At 36.0% G+C, this 23115-nt stretch overlaps 2 protein-coding genes across 3 annotated transcripts; one reads left to right on the top strand and one right to left on the bottom strand.

Annotated features, from left to right (window-relative positions):
* On the top strand, positions 11454-11777 carry LOC18767532 (putative lipid-transfer protein DIR1). The gene has a single exon (XM_007200010.1). It carries the CDS (start codon positions 11454-11456, stop codon positions 11775-11777), a length of 324 nt encoding a protein of 107 aa, XP_007200072.1.
* On the bottom strand, positions 14769-20714 carry LOC18767363 (dolichyl-diphosphooligosaccharide--protein glycosyltransferase 48 kDa subunit). 2 transcript variants are annotated; one of them, XM_007200982.2, is made up of 13 exons: positions 20141-20690; positions 19881-20017; positions 18938-19063; positions 18473-18526; positions 18206-18319; positions 17552-17607; positions 17431-17472; positions 16745-16820; positions 16476-16547; positions 16258-16383; positions 16060-16164; positions 15550-15633; positions 14769-15181 (listed from the first exon to the last, which is right to left on the bottom strand). In XM_007200982.2, exons 1-13 carry the CDS (start codon positions 20409-20411, stop codon positions 15134-15136), a joined length of 1311 nt encoding a protein of 436 aa, XP_007201044.1. In that variant the 5' UTR covers positions 20412-20690; the 3' UTR covers positions 14769-15133. The 2 variants fall into 2 exon arrangements, with proteins under 2 accessions (XP_007201044.1, XP_020426086.1); XM_020570497.1 differs by having other exon boundaries at positions 16060-16383; positions 20141-20714.

Below are 23115 nucleotides of genomic sequence, written 5' to 3'. Positions count from 1 at the left end.
GGACGAAACTCCAAAGCTCACACACCGGAACATCCAAAGCCATGTGTAGCTCCCAAACTATGTCCTACGCGCGCAGACTGGATCATCACACACCGGAACATCCAACGTCATGGGTAATGACCCTAAATAATATACAGAGTCTTTCTATACGCCAGAACATCCAACGCCGCTTATGGAAAGTGTCTCACACGCCGGAACATCCAACGCCGCGTGTGGAAAGTTTAATAACTGGGGAAGGTACTTACATAGTGTAATCATACAACTTCTCTCAACAACCCCTCATATTCAAGTTCTTCCACAACTCACTTCAACAACCCAAGTATCTCACCTATAGAGAATATATATATATATATATATATATATATATACTTCCCCAAAATCCATATAAAATATACTCTCGATACCCAAATATGTCAAACCCACAATATATTGCCAAAGCGGTATACAAACATCAAATTCAACTCAAGAATATAATATATTCAATAAACCATTAAAACATTATGCATAAATCTTTCATCAATAAAACCATGCATATGATTGAAAACAAAGTCCACTCACAAATATTCCCGCGCTGCCTGACCACGAGAGGGTCCTGCCTGCAGAGTACGTGAAGTCGAAACACTTATTTCGAGATACGAACCCTTTATTAATATAATATTACGTCAAAGCGGAAATCACAAATTAAATACTTAAATCCCCAAATTCCCAGTACGTGTACGTTGAAGGAGGTATCCTAAGGTCCGATTACAGGTTTAGGAATCGTTCACGATTGTACGGTTATCGCTAACCCACAACTTTGCATTATTGAATCGGAACATCCGGGGCTCCGATTCATAATCCGTGAAATCCTACATGGTCCTAGGAATACCTAGATCAACATATTTTAATTGGAAAAAGATCTAATGGTCAGAACCTATCGAACCCGGATACCGCACAATATGTGAAAATTCGTTCGATAGTCAAACGACGTCCGAATTGAGATCCGCGAAATCCTATGCACTCGTGACAACCTATGACAGGTTCCGACCCAATTTTTGCTTTGAAATTCGAGCCAAGTCCTGTGCGTGTCCGACACCTGGCGAATGTCGGGCACAAAAGACCTTCTTACCCTTCTCGTTCAAAATTCTTTTAAAATTTCCCTTAGACTTCTGCCGAAAATTCGGCAGAGTCTCCCCTGTAATTTGACCAAACCCAGATCTTTCCACCTGTCCAACAAACAAATAAATCTACACCAACTGCCAGAAGAGAATAACTAAGTATTCACCAGCTCCAGTTTTCCACTAAAACTAGATATCAGAGCATTTTCTACAAAACTCTACCTTACTTGGTGGCGCGGAAGCTATGAATGGCCCGGTGGTGGATCCTGCGTACTTCTACGGCCTGGGGGCGAAAAACAAGTTTGAAAATGTGAGTGGACAAAAATAATGTTCTTGAAATCAGTTTACAATCATAATAACCTCCATAGTAAAAATAACTTGATAAGTAAAGCTAAAGTTCACCTGTGTTTAATATAAAGTATTCCTCTAAATATAAATATGTAACAGTATGTATATAGATTCGTAAAGCTGAACAATTATATGAAGAGATAAAACATGCACGTTTATTGAGAAAACTGATATAAGATGATTGAAAAACAATAGCTGCATAAAAGTGCTCAAATTGCTTTAAAACTACCACCTGAGTGTACCCCTGAAAATCCGTCAATTCCCCTGGCAGGTCTCGGGCGTCACGCAGACTACCCGAGCCGCAAACTGGCGAAATCAGGGGACTATGGTCAGCCTGATCCGCCGGCAGGTCCCGATGACACCAAGTCGACTCGAGCCGCTCTGGCAAGATATAGGGGACCGCAGTCAGCCTGATCCGCAATCCTGGCAGGTCTCGGGGACACAGAGTCAGCCGAGCCGCAATCCTGGCAGGTCTCGGGACACCAAGTCTGCCGAGCCGTAAATCCTGGCAGGTCTCGGGGACACAGAGTCAGCCGAGCCGCAAATCCTGGCACTCACAGTCCGAGCGTCCCCGAAACTCGTGAGGTAATGTCAAGTGCACTGACAGAACTGTAAACAGACTGGATGTCCGTAGACATCGGTCCGTCTGAGGGTAATCACCAAAAACAAGCGGGTACATGGTGGTTCTAATTTAGAAAAATCTGATAATTCACTGTATTTGGCAAATCTGAAACTAAGCTGCTATTTTCTCTGATATAACTCTCAACTCTGCTTTCTGTCACGTTCTACCATGTTCAACTAAGCAGCATAGAAATAAAGATATTTTTACGGCACAAATCATGCTCGGAAAACATTCGGTAAAACTTATTCAAAATCAAATAATGAAATTTACTCATATAAACTCATTTATAAAAAGCTTTATATAACTCATTTATATAAAATCATTTATGAAAGAAAGTCCACTCACAGTTGGTCCGAGCTCGCTGGACCTCTTGAAGGTCCCTCCTGTAGGTCGACTGGACTTCTGGTGCCTGATTAACCATGAATAATAAATTAATAAACTGCTGAATAAAAAGAATTTAAATTAAACACCCTGCCCCTGGCTCCTAGAAATACGCGCACTTGTTAAAAAAATTTCTCTTATACCCACATTAGCCTTTCAGACTCTTAGATCAGTTTTGGAAGACCCGACGCTTAGTTAAGCGATCAACTGCCAGATCGGCCGACCCGGGACCCGTGGGGTCCATGATCTCCGATGGCCAATCTGGGCTTCTCTGAAGATTCCTCATAGAGAAGGAACTATGTTCCGCGAATTCGGTCCGAAACGGACGGTCGGATTAGCCGAAATCGCGTTATCGCTTAAAATCCAAACCCTAGCCCCAGGGTTCGCGATTTCGGAGTGTCCGGGACTTCGATTCGCAATCCGTTGAATCCTACACGATCCTGGAATCATGTAGTACGACATATCCAAAATTCAGTGCGATCCGACGATTAGACGACACTGCACCCAAGGATCGCGCGATATGGAAAATTCGTTCGGGGCTCAAACGGACTCCGAATCGAGATCCGCGAAATCCTACGCACTTGTAACGACACGAGGATCTCAAAACTTCCCAGAGTTACTCCACCACCCTCGCCCACACGCCGCCTCGCGCAGGCAGATTTGGGTGTCCTAAGCGATTTCGGGTGGTCGAAAAATCTCAGAACCAAGACTCCAAACTCCTATCCTAGGTAAAACACCCCATTTGGAGTCACTTTTGTTCTTGAACATACCCCAAAAAGTGACCAGAAACAGTAGATCACGGCGGCCGAAGTTTCGGCCGATTTTCAAGTTGAAAATCGAACGTTCTAGAGCCAAAATCGATCGAAACCCATATATCCATCAGTTAGACCACGAAAAATAGCTGAGAAACCATACCTTACTCGATCGATTTGGTGGAGAATTGAAGGAGAAAACTGAGCTGGAAGTTTGAACTGAAAATTCGGCAACAATGGCGTTGTCCAGCGAGGTCCGGCCACGGAAAGGGCGGCGGCTGGTCAAGAAATGACGGCGGTCGAGTGGTGGTTCGTTTGGCACCAGTCTCGGAGATCGGCTCCAAGTGTGGTGGCCGGTGCGACGTCAGGAAGGCACGGGGGTCATGGGCTGGGGCGAAATCGGGAGGAGAGAGGTAGAGGAGAGAGAAGGGGAGGAAGGGATAAAAATCTGACTTTTTGACCCAATTACCATTTTGCCTTTCGCGTTATTTTGATCGTATTTTCTTCGTTACAACTCCGATTCGGGTCTACTTCGTGTCTGCGGACTCGTTTCGTCGTGATCTACGCAATGGCGCAAACGGAATTTCCAAATTCTTTCTCGATCAAAAAGTCAATTTTTTTCTCCTATTAAAATATGCGAGGGCAAACTTGTCTTTTTTGCTAGAAGATATTAATCCTACTTTTTAGATATTTTATTTCTTTTTAGATATTTTATTTTGGGTTATTACAACCTAAGGATCTCATCGGGCCAAATTGCAACTTCACTAGCCTCGCACCCGAGCTGCCACACGCGCCGGTAGTGCGTGGGTGTGTAGAGTAAATTCCGGTGACGGAAAAACTCTACACCCGAGCTCACCCTTCCTATCCTAGCTTCTAATCAAGGTCAGGATCACTTCATTCAACCATAGGGAAGTCCAATTCGGATGACAACTGGCCGGAATTTCACTTTGAAATTCGGCCAAAACCTGGGTTTACAAAATCAGTTTCTACCCAGCAAATCGATCCAAACCTATGCATCAGTCAGCTAGAACTCGGAAAAAGAGGAAGAAACCTCACCTCAATCATCGAGTTTGGGCGGCGGAGACGGCGGCGTGATGACAGAAAGTCTCTGGTTTGAACCAATCGAGATCGTCAGCGATTCTCGAGGTTTTCCGACTAGGAGACTGGGTGATTCTGGTTCGGGGCTTCACGACAAGTCGAACGGGCTGGGGTGGTCGAATGTGGCGGCGGTGCGGTGGTTTCCGTCTCGGTGAACAGTAACGGGGAGGGGGAGGACGACGACGTGGGAGAGAGAAAGAGAGAGAGAATCGGAAGAAAGAGAGAGTGTGAGGTAAAAATGAAAAATCAGATTTTTACTCTAATCCTTTTTGAAATAATTACAGTTTTGCCACTGATAATGTTTTGATTGCCAAATCTTCGTTACAACTCCGTTTCAAGCCTACCGCTTGTCTACGAATTCGTCTCAGTACCACCTACCCAAAAATACCAGTCGTGGTCCCAAAATCCTTCTGGATAAGAAAATGACCAATTTACCCCTACCCCAAGGGTAAATTCGTAATTTCACTTTAAATCAATTAAAATAGATATTAAATTTGGAGTCGGGGTGTTACAGTATTGGACTTGATTGGATTCTCACAATAAAAGTTATTGTATTATAATATATCCAATCATGTCGGTTTTGGAATTGAAGGATCCAATTCAATCCTCTAAATCATCGAAACCGATTAAAACTGAATTAGACATGAATTGAATCACTCAGTTTAGGCGGATTGAATTGAATCTTGAACACCCCTAGGAAATCGTTCATCCATGGCGGCTTTGAAAGTTTATGTTATGGAGGAAGTCTAGGATTTATATATTTTTATAAAGAAAAGAAAAAAAGTGAAATAAATTAATTTGATGACATGCCACGTGATGTGGACTGTCATATTATCCTCCACATCAGTTGGTGAGAAAGTTACATTAATTCCTGTAGCATTATTGTTTTGTTTAATAGTTTGCTTGCTTAATACAATTCTTGATCCCTATGATTTTGTCAGAAATTAATTTACAAATTTGGTTTTTAGGTACACTAAGGGTATGTTCGGGAGTTCTTCTAAAATTGTTGAAAGTGTTTTCTAACAACCAAAAGCGCTCCTGACTGTGGTTAGCAAAAAATTTAGAAATGCTTGTGGGTAATAAAAGCGTTTTCCTAAGAAGCGTATGTCAAGTGCTTCTTCACTTGGATTCGACGTTCTCCTACTAAAAGCACTTATGAGTAGAAGTACTTCATATAGAAGCAGTCCCAAACATCTCAAAATTCATGAAAAATATATATCGCCAAAACTGATTTATTTGCTTCTTTTTAAGTTGTTATCCCTTATCAAATTGAATGCCCATTAAATTAGAAAGGAAGGAAGGGCTAAAAATAACGGATTTCAAATGGTAAATGCACTGTGGGATATTTTATGGCATGGATTGTAAGTAATTTATAATACATGGGTTTTTGTTAGAAATAAAAAAAGTAGGTAGGTTTGTATCTAGACTATTTAAGTTGAAAGGGTCCCTAAATCTAAATGTCTAAACAAAATATAACCCATAAAACACGACAAAATGTAATTAGGGGTGTTTTAGAAATGTGAAAATATAATATTTGACACGCTAAGCTTAATTTGGTCATTTGCTTTAGTTAGATCCTAGTTATCGGGTTTTAGCTAAAAATGAAAGGAAAATACTTCCCTCCTTTCCATGTAAGCAGGAGCCCCTATATTCTTGCCAATAACAGTGTGACATGTGTGCATAAGTTTTTCTTTTTGTGTTTTTGATGAATTATTTTTGCATGTGTCAAACTGTGATTTGCAGAAAGGAGGAGTATCTCCTTACAAGGAATGAGGCAAGCAATATCAAAAAGGAAAAGATAGGTGAAGCCCAATATAATAGGTCTCACTTCTATTAGATAGGTGGTGTACAAGATGTATCTCCCTAGCATTTTCTAGAAGAAAAATGGTAGGCTACAAATAAGAAAAAATTAGTATGAACGAAAAATGTTGATTTTTTCTCTGATTTTTTCTAAGGGAAATATTATTACTAAACATCTTTTTATTTATTTATAATTATATACAAACGATATTCTACTTCAAACTAATCTAAAATACGAGGAGAGAGATTTGAACTCGAGTGCAGAGTGAGGAGTACATCCGCTCTAACCAACTTAGATAAGCCCAAGTATGCACCAAACATCTTTAAAAATTAAGAAAATGGCAAATGTCGTCATGCGTTTTTTTTTATCCTTTCATATGCAAATCACTCAATTGGAATGAATCCAACCATCAATCTATTTTTCTCGAATATGCTAATGTGAACATAGAGTTAATCATCTAAAACTCATCCAAACGCGTAGGATACAGTTGACGAAACAAAAGCACGGTATAATGGTCCGATTTTTCAAATTGAATCTATATTTTTTTTAAAGCAATGGTAAGTATTTTGAATCATGTTTTTTTCTTAAAAAAATTTATACAAGCGATATTTGGAAAAGATAAAACCGAACATATGCAACTCATACATACTTGTTATAAATTATTGCCATATCCGAGCCAGGAAAAGATGCTGATGTACTTGTTTGATCTAGTCTTCATAACTCATACAATCGATGACTTAATTTTTAATGTATGAGAAAAAGACATGTTGATCTAATCTTCTTAACCTACATCATGACTTTTAACTTTTATGGTATGCATGAAAAAACAACTAGTGTTCATAATTAACTAACTAATTACATGAAACTTGTTTGATCTAGTCTTACATTATGACTTTTACATGTGTATTTGTATGATGATGCTCATTGCTCATATGTCTACACATGTATAATGTATGATGATGCTCATATTAACACTCCAATCAAACTCCCACGACATCATTATTCTATTACTATTATTAGGTCTTCAAATCCAAAGTAGTTCAACCTCTCCTTCCCTCAACTTTCCCAAATTCTTAAATTAGCCAAATGATAGCATCAGCTGGCAATAGCATCATTCAGAGAAGAGCACATATTCTACAGTAATAAAAATGGGGAAAATACCATAACTGTAAATACCAAAGAAGAAGAAAACGTGTTAAGCCTTCTACTCTACGTTTTATTTTCCAACGTGTCATTACAAATAGTGTTTTTTGTTTTGTTTTTTATACAATCAACACGGGAGGGGATTTGAACACATGACTTCGGGTACAGAAATAAATAACTACTCGAGTCGAGCTATAAACCCCTTGCAGTAGTTGAATCGCTTGGTTCCCACATGGCTTCCGATCTTATTGACTATTATCCTTTATATTAATGAAGTATCATGATATTTTATTTCTGGATGAGAAACAAAACAACAAGAAGCAACTACAAAACGTGTGAGAGTCATAGTGTTATTGAAAATACCTATAGGATGGCATAAAACACTAAAAGAGTAAAGTCTGCGTTTTGAATAGTCAAGAGTAATACATAATATATAAAAACACGCCAAAGGGATTGATACAATGTATCAATCCTCTACAGTACATAACGTAAAAACATATAAAAACACAGAAGTTATTTTACGTGGTAAAACCCCACCTCTGGGGAAAATTCACGGGACCTGATAGTCCAAGGCAAATCCACTATAAAATGATGATTACAAGAAGTATACAAACTTGTCGTAGACACTCTAGACAACGTACCAACTTCTTCGTAACTTAACTTCTCGCGGGATGATCTTTCCACACTCCTTATGTTGAACACAATACTGGTCATGATTGCTTCAAGCTCGTCGGAGTTCTTCCAACTCTCCTTATGTTGAATCCGATACTGGTCACGATCGATTCAAGCTCAACAAAGAAAAATTGCCATAACTGTCTTAGTACCCTCAACCGTATGAGTCACCGAACATGCAAATGAATGCAATATGAATACAAAGATAAATCACCAAGATAATCTTACTCTTGATGATTTATCTTTCTGGAAAATAAAGCACAACAACTTTCTTTTGTGTATATGAAAACTCAAGAAATACTCTAGTCGTTGAAAGTTGTTGAACGAATGAAAACCAAGCATTACTTTTTATAATGGTTTTCAAAACTGGAAACAAGATCAATTAGTTCCTAATCAATAGATTAATTTTTCAAAATCAGACTAATTGATTTCCAATCAAAGAAGACTTTTAATGTTCAAAACTAGAAAGCAATTTATAAAATTAATTAATCTTTCTTAAAATAAAAAGTCTTCCTAATCAAAAAGTTAATCAGATTGTGAGTTTGAAATAATGCTTGAAATACCACAATCAGGATGCATGATTGAATGAAGAATTTACCTTAGTGATCGTTAGTTGACATATAAGCCTTCAGAGCATATGTTGGAATTTTGACAGCCACCATCATAACTAATTTACTGTCTATACTTAGTCTAATTTGTTTCTAGAAAATGTCAATCACAAAATCAATACTAACAGTTATTGACTGAGATAACAACATTGTGCTACTCTCATTTCATGGAAGTCTTTCTCACCTTGACCATGGTCAAGCTCAAAACTTAATCAATTGCAACATACTTTCATTCTTGATTTCCATTTCAGAACATATTTTATTGTCAAAATCAGAAGTATGTTGAATTAAGAAATGAGGTAGAAGATTGATTAGTCATGAAAAAAACTTTTTTTTTCTTCTCATTCCCACAAATATGGTATAATATCAACATCTTATATTGATATCCACGAAAGGGATTTATATTAATATTGGCATCTAAAAAAAAGTTCGTATTGGCACTTCTAGTGCCCAACAACTAAATTGGGCACCAAAAACAAACCTCTTTTGTGGACACCAATATCATGCGCATTGATCTTTTTTTGTGTTTTGCTAGTGATGTCATTTTAAAAATGGGCACTACACATCCCTCGTTTCTTACAAATCACATTTTGACAATGCAAAAATATTTCATAAAAAATACAACAACAACAAAAAAAATATGTATATATGTGTCAAACTTTGAATGACAAGACAATAGAAGTTCCTACTTCCATGAAAATGAGGCAAGTATTTTTCCTGAACTTCCATGACACTGTAACTACTAGTTTTCTAACAAATCTTCACCCATCTCCACCACTACAACCAGTGGCGGATCCATGAATTCTTCAAGGAAGGGGCAATTTTAAAATGCTAAAAGCTCAGCAACAACAAAATTTATAAAGATTTTAGGTCTATAACTAATTGACTATAGTGGTTATAGTATATCAATTAATATGAACAAAATTCATGTTAATTACACAATTACTCTACCAAAATTCATATCAAACTAACAAAAAATAATATCAATTAATCTAACGAAAATAAATATCAATTAACCTAATCAAAATGCATATCAAATTATCAATTAAATAAACAAATTATAATTGATCATACATCGAGTCATGCGCTGCTCAGGCTCTTCCCTCTCGAGTTCGCTACTGATTATAAGAATACAGAGAAAGCCAAAAAAAAATTATAAAAAAAAAAAAAAGAAGAAGGAAAAAAAAAACCCTAGAAGAGAAAAAAAGAAGAAGAAAACAATAACATAAGCAAAAAAGTCTCAGACCTTGCGAAGGATTGGGTCTGAATCTGATAGTTGCAAGCGCAACTTCAACAACGGAGTTTGTTCTTCAATTTTGAATTGAATTGAATTGCTTGGGCCGGGCTCCCCTCCGCTCTTTATTAATAGGATATATACAGATTCGTGTTGGGTAAGGCTTCGTTCAGGTTTACATATATATATATATATTTTTTTGTTTGGTCCGAAACCACGTTGTTTTGAGCTAGGACTTTAAAAAAAAAAAAAAAAAAAAGCACGCATTGCGCTTGCAGTGCAGGAACGCAACAAACACAAACACCCAGCAGCGCATCAAATACAAAAAAGTTTCACTCAGGCAAAAACTCAAACAATTAGTAAGCAAACCAGAAGGGCAAAATTTACCACCTCCACAGTATCATTCGACGAGATAAAGTGCAATTGCACCTCTTTGCACCTCTCCCTCATCACTATACATTGCTATTAGTATATCCACTGCACCCCACCACAACTACTTTATTTTCTTTTTCAATCCCACCATCACTTATTTATAAGGGCTAGTTACACTTCGGAACTTGAGAGTATGAACCAATTATTTGAATTTGGATGGATGTTGGGCTTCAAATATTCCATGTATTTTTTTCAAAAGCCTTCTTCTTCATTAATGGGTCTAGCCAAGTGGAAATGAATTTGACTTGCAGACTAGAGGTCTCATGTTTGAATCCCACTGGCATCTTAGTGCTCGTGTGTGAAAATATATTTAGAGTATCACTTATACTCAATAAAAACCTTCTTGTCCTATCCAATCCTATTAATTAATGACTTTTCGACCCACTTCCCCATCAAGTATAAAATAATCAAAATGAAAATAATGACAAATGGATATGAAGGGTCACATGTACTTGTCATCATACGATACAAAGCTGCACATTAATTCCTTAAACTATCTTAGGGTAATTAATTTGGATAATGCATTAATCTCCAGAAAAGACCAATATCTTGTCACCACCTATGCACCTCCGTGACCTTTACAGCCCACAGTAATGTAATACGCCAACTCTCTGTCACGAGTTCTGACGGTGCAATCCGAATGGGCTGCTGGTTTTAAGCTTAATTATATATGCACATTTTTTATTTTCCTTCTTTTTCCATATAAAACTATTAATTTTTCATGATCAACTCGGCCATTCATATATGGTGCATATTATTAGACCCACCAACACATTTAATGGATGACTAAGATTAGAAGTTCTTAACGAATATTTCTTGAATGAAAGTCGAAAATGATGTATGCAGTATAGTGTCGGATACAACTCCATGCTTCTTTTTTTGGTCAAGCGGATACAACTCCATGCTAATACTCTATTTTCATACGACGTATTATATTAATAGACATATGCTTATCTTTTCAAGTTGTGAATTTGAATCACACATTTATATAATCAACATAATTAATCAATGGTCCAGATTCATCTTAATTATGTTGTCTAACTTAACAAGATCTAACATAGGAAATTTAATTAAGTGGAGACCAAAAATGACCAATCCAAGCACACCACAAAATAGTAACAAGTGGCCATGGGCAAGAGTAAGACAACTCACCAGCCCCATTTGTTTGGTTTGCTATATAAGGCCAAACCCACAACCCATCTTTCACACACTTCACTACACAGCAGTGATATATATCATAGAGAGTGAGAGATATATTTTTAGACATGGAAGCATACAAAAAGCTTGTTGTGATTGTGGCATTAGTGCTTTTGGCACTAGCCATTGAATCTGAGGCCATGTTGGTGAACAATGAGCAGAGTTTTTGCCGCATGACAAAAGAGGGTTTGAATGCATGTGCCCCAGCAGTGAGTGGGCAAAACCCTCTGCCTCCCTCAGCTCTTTGTTGCTCAGCTCTTAAAACGGCTGACTTCCAATGCCTTTGCCTTTTCAAGAAGTACTCAAACCTTCTGTCTGCCTATGGCATCGACCCAAACCTTGCCATGCAGCTTCCTGCCAAATGCAACCTTGGCCAGCCCATCCGTTGCTAGTAATTTGTTAACGCATATGATCATCAAGTGCTGCGTAAGAGATAGATCTGTATTTGTTTTTCTGCAGCTTAATTTATTTTGTTTTTGTTTGTTGTGGTAACTTTTTACTTAAGTTTTTTGGTTCATTGTTGTTTGTTTTCTCAAGCTTATTTTAATTTGTTTGCTTCTGTTTGCAATGCAAGGGTGTGTTTTGATTTTCAATGATGTAATGTTGATTGTCCTATTGTAAAGTTCTATTTGGATGTTTATGTATTGTTTAAATCATGAACTTCTAGTCTCAACATATAGCATTATCATTTCATAATACATATCACATGATGCATACCGATCGTGCAGGGCTTTTTTTTTCAAAATAAACAACGCGGTCGTGTTTTTATTTTATTATTTATATATCTGAACAATTAGTTATTCTCTTATGCGGATATGCAGGCATCATTGTAAACAAGAAAAAAAAGCATGGAGAGGTAATAAAAAATATATGACGTCCACACAATAATAACGTTTGGACGTCCGCATAAGAGAAAATTTGTCCAAACAATAGTCTAAATTACTTTAAACTATTTTAGTTTACGGAAAAATGATTGCAAACTTTAGTGTAAGAAAATAAATACCAAACCATCAAATTAGTATCAAAACTCCAACTCTGGACTTTGAACATGAAACCTTCTTTAATGAAAGAGGGATTAATAAATAAAAAAATTGTAGAAAACTTTGTACGATGTTTTTTTGCTTATTAGGTTATTGAGAATTTGAAACTTGATAATTTATCAAAAACTTGGAGAATGACAAACCAAAATAAAAATAAAAATAAAAAAGTTACAATTTTTTTTTCAATGAGACTGTTAAAAATAGCATCCTCTTGATTTGATTTGTGCTCGCATGGTAAAGAACATTTGCCTGACATATACCTCCCCTCTCCTCTATGGCTTTCCCTTATAGTATAAAATAAAATTAAATTAAAAACAATGTATGAGCCAAAACAAAATTGTCAAGAGTGGTAGGCCTCCTCTTCATATGCGTCATAAATTTGACCCAAACTGGCCACTATCGGGCCAAGTTTTTCCATTTCAACCTCGGGTGCAGTAGATGGGTTATTAGCTTCCAGTCCACATCTACATCTTTTTGGGCTAAGAAACCCCACCTATTACCATGAGAGAAACTTATATACACGGTACACCCATGTGTATACTCTTGTATTCCTATAACACTCATTTTGCGACCTGATTGCTACAGAAATACAGGAGTATACACATCAGATTTCTCCCGTATATAATTTTGCAGACTTCATATATCAAATCAATAAACGAGCCTCTTGTGGTATACGACAGAACACATCACAAGCTCATGGCTTGAAACCCATGAGTGCAATAGGGAATTGTAATTTTAAACCTCTTCTATTATTGGGAAGAAAACTAAAATACGAGCTACTTGGATTGTGGACACAATTCGGTCATAGAGCTCCTAGAATAATGCGCAAGGGACTTGTAGAGTAGTTAAGAGTCTTAAGAACATTTAACCATGCATCCGAAATTCGGAAATTTGATTCTATTCCCCTTAATCCAATCCAATATCACTTCTATAAAATAATAATAATAATAATAATAATAATAATAATAATAATAAAAGAGGTCATGGAATTGTATTGGGCTCTCATTTGGTTAGGCGATCTCACTGACACTTGGTTAAGGCCGGTTGTAAATGTGAGCCCACGTCTGAACTTTCAATTTTTCAGAATAATTATGCGCATAATGAAATATAAAAAAGTTGAAGGACGAAATAGTAACAAAAGGGATTAGGGTTTTCTTCTCATGAGTATAAATACATGGAGCAGCGAAGAAAAACAGAAGATCCAAAACCCAACAAAACCCTGAGCTCCAAACTCTGCCCTTTTGAAAAGATGTTTTTATGCAGATTTTCATTGCGTTTTTGTGTTATTGAATTTGTATGGCTGTGTGTGTGTGTGAGTATTATTTTGAATGGTGGGAAAAAGGGGAGGAGGTGCCTTCATTAATCCCAGATAAGCTGAGAATTGGTGCTTATCTGATTCATAGGAGGCCAAAATCAACTCTGGAGGTTTCGCTGATAAATGCCTGTTTTTTTTCATCATCGCAAGGCGTTTACTAGTAACTTTCCATACATATAAATCAGGCTTCTTTTTCTTTTATGAGTTTTTTTTTTTTAAATGCTGGTCTGGTAAGAGTTGTCAAAATTTTAGGCTCACAGAAAAACGTTTATTTTCAGCATAGCTTTTAAACATTGTCCTGTCCCGATGGGTTGTTTGTGTTTCTGAGGATATGATATCAAGAATTAAAAGTAGATTTTACAATCGGTTTTGTGGGGATTTAGATACACTACTTGGTCATAGTGCTACCCTGTTTTTTATTTTTTCGTTAATCAAACAGTGGAATGGATATTCCAGTTCAATTGACCAACACGTAAGATGTGATGTGAGAAAGAGAAAATGTTTCAATTATAATTATATAATTTTCATATAAAAAAAAGTACCTGATTAGCATTATTTTTTGAATGCTGCAAAATGCTAGTTCGTTCTCTTAAAATTGGAGGTTCATTTTCAATTGCAATAGTCCATGAATTTGTACCCGAATGTCATTTGATCCTGTATGAATTGAAGTTTTAGGTCATTTGATCCTATATGAATTGAAGTTGAAGATCATATCGACGGAAGGACCAAATTGCCGCTATTGCAATTGAAGCATGACAAAATTTAAACAAAAGAAAAGGGGAATGGTATACAAAGAAAAGGAAAACTAAAACTAAAACTAATCCAGTTGCAAATTATAAGTTACTGGAGCTTCATTTTTCCTTGTAAGGGGCAGAATCAAAGTGCTGCTTTACCACATTTGCTGACCACGTTTTATATGCACTGCAAACCTCCAATTAAGACTGCAATTACTTTGAAATCAAAGCAAACGGTAAACGACTTTCTTACTGCTTAGATGTTTGAAAAGGGCAAATATTTCAGTAAATCGGTTGACCCATCTAATCACATTTGTACCACCTAAAATAACACAATCATAAAATAGAATTTTCAGATATTAACCATCTTTCAGAACACTTTTACAGCCTCCATAAATCAACCAGTTTTCTCATTTCTCTCTGACGGGCATTTTTGGCACGAGAGTAACTTTTAAATGTATAAACGCCCGTGGCGGCCTAGGAGATAATGGTGTCCATTAACTGGATGAATAAAAAGGATTGGCATAATTTGCAGTTCCTCAACGAAATAATTTGTCCTATAATATAGAAAAGTCTGCGTAATGCTATTGCCTATCAAAATCTCCATTCCTAAGCTCTTAGTCCCCGCGGTACATCTTCCCTGACAAATTGTTCTATAGCTACTTGCTGTATAAGTGGACAACCGTGAAGATGAAGAAGCCTGCCATCTGCATCACAAACAAAAATATTTTTTTATCAGAATATTTCCAAGTAATTTTCGGTAAAGCGAAGATCATACTCATTGAATTATGACACCAAAAGGTGGGAATCTTGGGCTTCTTTCCTATGTCATGGAACATACACTAATGACTGGGCCAAGAAAGCTGAGATCGTCTTCAGACCATTAAAAGAGAGTTGGGAAACAGTAAAAGAGAGAGTTGGGCAGAAGTTACACAGAAAAAATGTTAAATAACAAAAAACATGGAGTGCCGTTTGAACGGCAAAGGAGCCTACAAACTGGGATCCCATCTAAGCAGCTCGTTATATACATGTATAATATATTAATAACCAATTACAGAGAGCAAAATAGAGTTACCATAGAAAATGCTGCTCCATAATAGGGATAAGCTGCTGGTATAAATCTTTCATATTCATTGTGTCTAAATGGCCGAACAGGAATCTGCAATTCAATATCCATGGTTTTCATTCAGGTAGTGGATAAAGGAACAGTACAAGAAAACAAAAAAGCCCAACGTAAATACACAAAGCATGATACAAAATGAAAGGTAGCACAATTAGTCAGAGTAAAAAGTTTTGGGTACAGGATTATAATGCTTTATGTGCTACACAAAATGTCTTAACTCAGCCATCTTCCATACTAAATATAAAACATAGGTGGGTGGCTCGTTGTTGTATGTTAGACTATACAATCATTATTTTCTTTCTTTTTTCTCACCATTAAAATTAATGCAAGAAGGTTCAACGTTGATAAATAGACTGCTGTATTTCTGTTTAAGGGTAAACACAGATAAACCTTTTTTAATAGCAACATCTTCTCTTAACAAGTTATAGATGCATCTCCACCATGAATAGGTACATTTCTTACCTGCTTTGATAGGGATAAACTTGTGTAGCCAAGCCTCTGGTACTCAACCTTGAACTGGAACACCCCGTAAACATCTGGAACTTTAAATGCTGTAAAATAACTGCCCTGCAATACAAAAAATAAAACAAAAATCAGAAAGGGTATCAACAGAAAATCTACAGGAAATACAGCAAGTCTGGAGGGAATAACGTGCATTACCTTCTGATCAGTCGATAAGGTTTTCAGAACATAGGGACTCATCATATAAAACTGCACTTGAACATCATCAGCAACATATGGCTCCCAACTTTTTCCATGCCATTCATAAATCTCCACCGAATATTCCTTCAATTGTGATTTCAGTGTCAGGTGCCAAGAACTTTAGTTTTTTGCTCTTTTTGGGAGTCTTATAAACACCACAAATAAATAAAAATTACCAAGTCATCGTTGATCCTGTAAATTGCAGGTTCATCTGCTTCCCCAACTTTGTGGTGTCTTACATTCACAGCCTACAGAACAAAATGGTTTAATAAGGTGAGCATTTAAGAAACCTGGCAATACCTAAAATGAAACTATTAGATGAGTTAACCCGGCCACCATCTCTTATTTCTCTGTTTTTTTTACTTTTCCCCTTTTTTACTTTTGTGCAAGCCTAATTAATAAACATTATAATATCAGGACGACAAGATAATAACTTTTGCCTCACCTTGAGATGACCTCTTTCGTGGAAAACCCATTTGCTAAGTTCAGTCAGAAACTGCTCATTAGCTGATTTCTCATGTCTGTTATCACAAAATAAGTTTCTCATTAATTTCTTCTTCCAAACAGGAAAGTCTTCTGTGGTATTAAGAGGTATGCACAGTAAACGCACTAAAAAATGCATATTTTATTCATCAGTCATTTTGTGCAGCTACATTAGGAAAAAATATATCTTATAAACTGCTTGTGAGCCCTTATTTATCCAGCATCCATATTTCTATTGATGTCTAAATGTCCAGCCTAATCTCTGCATGAATCATAGCTCATCAATAAGTTGTAAAGGCCATCCCTACTTCCAAATAGGCGGCACAGCCTACAAGCTTTTGTTAGTTTATAACCAATCAACAATTGAATTTTCATCATACCCAATATACCAGTTAACTTGGGATCTTCTTTTCAAAGATGTGTGACTACCAACTAAACTACATCATGACCATTTCAACATATCAGATATATAGCTATTAGTTAACTGACAACAGGCAAGCTGTAACTCAATTCTCCACTAACAGGTTCTTTTTCCTCTTTGATTATATAAGTTAATACATTATGTGGCAGTTAGAACAGGAAATGCCCTAATATCAATTGAAACATGTATGGAAAAGAAATTAAATTAGAATTCATAGCATCACTCACTTCTTCGGGCTCCCAGCCTTCTGAACCTTAGATCTGAAAAACCTGAAAAGAGAACCAAATCTTGTCAGAGGAAACAATCAAAAAATTAGAGAACTTCATTTGACAGGAAATCATCACATACCTATTGCTAAACAAACTTAATGAACCAGAGATCAAAACCCGAGCATTGTTTCTTGCCTACAAAATAGACAAGAAAAACACATGAAAACTGTTACAGAATATATATATATATATATCATTTACAGATCTCTGCACTCAAAGAACTCACTGATTTAGTAATGTTTATGAATGTAAACATTTAGAACCAGACAATAAGGAGCTAAATCCTGATACTGAAGACCAAACATCCATTTCCAAAAGCTAGGGCAGGATTTAGAGAAAAGTCACTGGCGTCATAGGCAAAAGAGGAAGCAGAACATAATACTAGGTGGTAATGAGAAAAAGTAGAAGCTCTATAATAGTTTTCTGGAGTAATTATGTTATAGCAATTAGTCCTATGTTTCCCTCCAGGAAAAAAATAGACACAGAAAGAAAGAGAGAGGTAAAAAATTAACACTATCTTCAAGAAAACATTATGAAACAAATAGTAAGTTGTAAATAATTAACAATATCTTCAATATCATTTACATATCACAAAGAACCATGAGTTTGAATTTTCTAAACAAAGCATAGACAAACACATAAACAGAGGAAAGCATCTATGTATCACAAAAATAATATACACAGTAATGCAGTAAAAGAGGAAAGGAAAACAGGCAGTGAAGAGTTAACACACCTGCACAACTGAAACTAAAGATATAGCAGATCCAGTGAGAGAAGGAGGATTTGACAGCTTGCTTTTGGGGTTAGCAGAATATGCTGAAGGTGAAGCTGAGAGAACTTTTAAAACCTAAAATGATGCACATATTTACATGAAAAAGTGAGGGTTAAATTTTTTAAAATAAAAACCGAAAAACAATAACAGTTGAATAACTTTAATTAGCACAAAGGTTCATTCTCTTGTTTTGCAATGCACTGAAAATGGAAAATTGAAAAATCTTACCAGGCTATTTTCAGAATTCACCGTATGGCCAATCCCCTGGAAAAGTACAGGAGCCTGTGGCAGAAGCACCAACATAAACAATATCAGGGACAAAGACTATAATTACCACTACCATTTACTAATAGTGTGCATTGAATTGTCTCTGAGTGCAACTGTTACAAATTCTCAAAACACTTTGCTTAAGCTATTATTGGATAGGACAAAAATGATGAATGGCTTGAGGAAAAATGTCACGACCTGTAGCCAGGCCAGTACCCATTTAAGTTGATGGAAGAGCAAAAGTAGTAGAAACAAAAGGCAAATTAGGAAATGAGAACGAGAAATTACAAATTCAGAACACTTCATACACGAAATTAATTGAGTTGGAAACAATATTCTGTAAATACTACCAATTGAAATACACATCAGCAAGATTTAACATAATTCAACTGGACAACAAATATTAACATTGTTAAGAATAGATACCTCAATTTTCTTGCTTCCTAAAATTACATCAGACTTGATGAAATCATCACTAGCAATAACTGTATGATCTCCTTCAGTGTCGGAAACTGCATAGCTTGTGTGATCTATGACCACAGCCGCTGGATCCTGTACCCATTATGAATAACATACTCAAAAACATCAGTTCTTTAATCAAGCTCAAAATGCTGGAAGAAAAGCTATGACCTAGAGAAACACGTATGAATTCTAAGGAAGGATATGAATATTGAGTGTCATTAAACCTTGTAGATACTATGAGATAAGAGGAGTAGAAAAACATATGTAAAGAATAGCTATTTCAACAAAAATGATTTTGCTAACCTCACAGTCATATCAGTGCAGTGTATGACAGTGGTCTGTGAGCATTATTGTATCCTTAATGACAGAAGCTAGCAATTGACAATATGCTCATTTTAGTGAAGTCATTCTTTCTGTCATTAAGGAAGCAGCAGAAAATACACCTCTAGAAAGATCAGAAGTTATTCATAAAGAGCTCACATCTAGCAACAGTTCATGACACGATATGATGATAATTCTGCAATTGTCAATAAAGCATTATAATTTCATCCAAACCCTTTTGAATTAAATTGCATTAGAATTGGCTTTGTTGTAACAAAGACATGAGTGTAATACATTGAGATGGATACGCACTTTAGTGATTATGGCTGTTTCTGTTATTCCCAAATGATTAATTCTTCAAAGAAATGTCCTTTTTTTCCTTGGTAGTAGAAGATTTAAAGAAGCAATGCATGCATACTGGACAGAAACCAACTTCAAGGAAATTCTGAATATTAAAAAGGAGACTGAAAACAGATAATTGATATAGTAACCAGTGAACTTCAAGGAAATTCTGAATATTAAAAAGGAGACTGAAAACAGATAATTGATATAGTAACCAGTGAAATGCTTCAATGCTTAAACCAACCTCATCAAAATCAACTCCGCACTCGACTGCGATTTGTCGGATCAAATCAGATGCATTGGTATCAGCTGCAATGATCAAATCATGACCGCTATCCACAAAATCAAGTATAGCAGCCAGGTCAATGGACCCTCCAAACCCTATATCACATGATAAAACAGAAATCATAAATAAATACAGTCAATCTGAATTCCCAAAACCATTTCAATTCACCAAAGTTTTCGTTTTCCACAACACAACATTTCGAAAAGAGAGAGACTTACGATCGACCGAAGGAGAAAAGAGAATCAAGGCGTCATAGCTATACAGGCCGTAACGCTGCAAGGAGATCTTGGGATCATCGGCGAGCTTGAAATCGAGCTCGAAGCCTCGAGATTGCAGGGACTTGAAAAACAAGGAGTGCGAGGATTTGAGGGCGAGGTCGTCGAGCAAGACGAGGATCCGGCGATCGGTTGGGTGGTCCGGCGAGAAAGAGTGGGTGAGAAATGGGAGGGTTAGGGTTAGGAAGGTGAGGACACTTAGGAGCTTCAGCATGGTTTCGGTTTGGGAGGGACTGAGGAGAAATGCGCCTGTGAGAAGTGCTGCTTCGACTTTCTTCCTTCAGATCGCAAAACTAGAGTGGACTCTGCACTGTGGAGGGGTTGGCTGACTTCTCGTAATTTCTCCTCTTTCTTTTTTCTTTATTATTTTTTTCCCCTTATATTTGCCTTCTTTATTTTATATTTCTTTGAGACATATTTTCCCAAACGATAGCCGTGACTTGTGAAAAGTCATGATTCGAGAAATTCTTAAGGACTGTTTACTTATTAGAAATTGTGGAAGTAAGGGATCGGGGAATTTAGAAATTGGGAAAGTAATGAATCGGTATGAGAAGAATTATTCAAATTAAGTTGTTTACTAACTATATGGAATTAGCACATAAATGAAGTTGAATCTCATTGTTATTGTTTACTAATTCTCATTAATCAAAACTTAAACTAATTTGATTATTAAAATGCCCTACACATATAAATATATATTTTTCACCCAAGTAACTTGTAAAAAAGAAAATATACAAAACTTTATTTTATAACTAATGTATAATATAAGAAACTATATGGCGAGTGATGAAAAAACTAGTATATAATAATATACATAATATAATAGAAGAAAAAACAAATATGACATAGTAATAAGAATCATAACAAGACAAATAGAGACTAGCAACCAAGGTGAAAAAGATAAAAACTGTGCTTTTTTTCAACAGTGATTATTAAATAGCCATTGAATTTTTTTTCAAACTTTAGGGTGTTTTGGAATTATTGTAAAGTGATAAGGGTATTTTTGGAAGGTAGTAAGTTGATTCGATTATTGGTTTTGAGGGGATGTAATTACGGATTTTGAGGTGTGACCCATGTATTTTTTCATTCCTGATTGCAAGTAAAAGGGAAGGAAGTCAAAAATAGAAATCATTCATTTTCTTTCCATACCTATATTACTGATACATAAACATGCCTTACATAGGAAATCAAGTAATGGGAATCGTATCAACTGCTCCCCTAGTTGATCTCATTCTTGATTTTAAGGGTATTCGATTACGAATTTTAACATGGAACCCGCATGATTTTTTTTATTCCTTATAGGCCCTGTTTAGTTTGCGGAAAAGATTTGATGGAAAATAATTTCCCATATTGTTCCCAAGGGATGGGAAATGGAAGATTTCCCATGTTTGGTAATCCTCAGAAAGTAACCAGGAAATGCCACTTTCTTTCCTTTCACATATTTGGTTTGTATAGGAATATAAAACAAAGTTTGTTTAATTTTTCAACTATACCCATATGAAATCAAATAAAAAAAAAAGAATACATTTAATGCTATATTGTAATTCTAAATTGTTAATGAGGGCCAAAATGGTCATAAAAAATGTGCATTTACTATTGGCTAATTTTCCCAAACTTTCCTATGAGGAGGAAAACAAAACTCAAGGGGAGGGGGAGGGGGGGAGGAGGGTTTCACTTTTTCCCCTACTCTCTCATATGCCACGCAACCAATTCTCATGCCTAAACTTACCAAATATGGAAAAGCAATTGATTTCTCATACTCAAGCCTCATTTTCCATGAACCAAACGGGGCCATATGGTAGTAAATACATGTGAAGTCATGAATTAAGGGTGTGTTTCCGTAATCAAAATTAGAATAAGGAGTTGGATTCTAATTACATATTACTCATGTGTTTACTTCACATAAAAGAATAAAAATGCGGGTGGGGTCCATACAAAATCAAGAATTCAACTTTTGATTTGGGAAGAATTGGACTCTTCGCTGTGAGGTGATATCCTAATTCTTAAATAACCAACCCATCAAGAGTTCATCATTTTTATCCATTATATCCTCATATAATAATAAAGAAATTCAAAATTGTCATTCACTTTAACCCAACAAAAAGGGCATTTAGTAATCGAACTGGTTTCAATTCTGATTTAAGTGAATTTACTAAATAACTTACAGAAAATCAAACCATTTTCCTACTCCGATCCCAAATAATTTAGTAAACAAATTCAATGGGAATCCATATTCTAATTCCTCCTCAATCTAATTTCTCCTATGACATGTTTATTAATTCGTAATCAGATTAGGAGGAACTGAATTATGGAGGAGTTGGATTGAGGAGAATTAGATTCCGGATTCCTATTTAAGTTGTTTACTAAATCATATAGATTGAGGAGAGGTAGATTTCGAATTCCTATTAAAGTTGTTTACTAAACCATATGGAATTGGAGTAGAAGTGGTACTAATTACTAAAATATCCTCGTTGTTGTGTTAAAGTAGATGACAAATTTAGAATTTTAAAAATTGTGTGACGATATAATGGATAAAAGAGATGGATTCTTAATGGGTTAGTTCTCCATGAATTAAAATACCACTTCCCACTCAAGAATTGAATTCCTTCAAAATTAGGAATTGAATTCCTAATTTTGTGTAGGCCCCACTTACTTTTTAATTCTTTAATGTGAAGTAAACGCATGAATCATCCATAATTGGAATTCAATTCCTGATTCAAATTCAAATTCCCTGATTAGTAAACACACCCAATTATGGATTAGTAAGCATGCCATAAAATCATTCTAATACTCTTGTGTGAGTAAACAGAAGAGAAACATGAATTGAAATCATTTCAATATGCATCCTTAATAAGTAAAACGTGCCATACAATTATTACTCACCTTTTACAGTCATACATGAATTGTTGATAATTTAA

This window comes from Prunus persica, chromosome G8, assembly GCF_000346465.2.
Source record: "Prunus persica cultivar Lovell chromosome G8, Prunus_persica_NCBIv2, whole genome shotgun sequence".
NCBI lineage: Eukaryota > Viridiplantae > Streptophyta > Magnoliopsida > Rosales > Rosaceae > Prunus > Prunus persica.
Note: the sequence above shows the minus strand (reverse complement) of the source record. Positions and strands in the feature narration are given on the sequence as shown.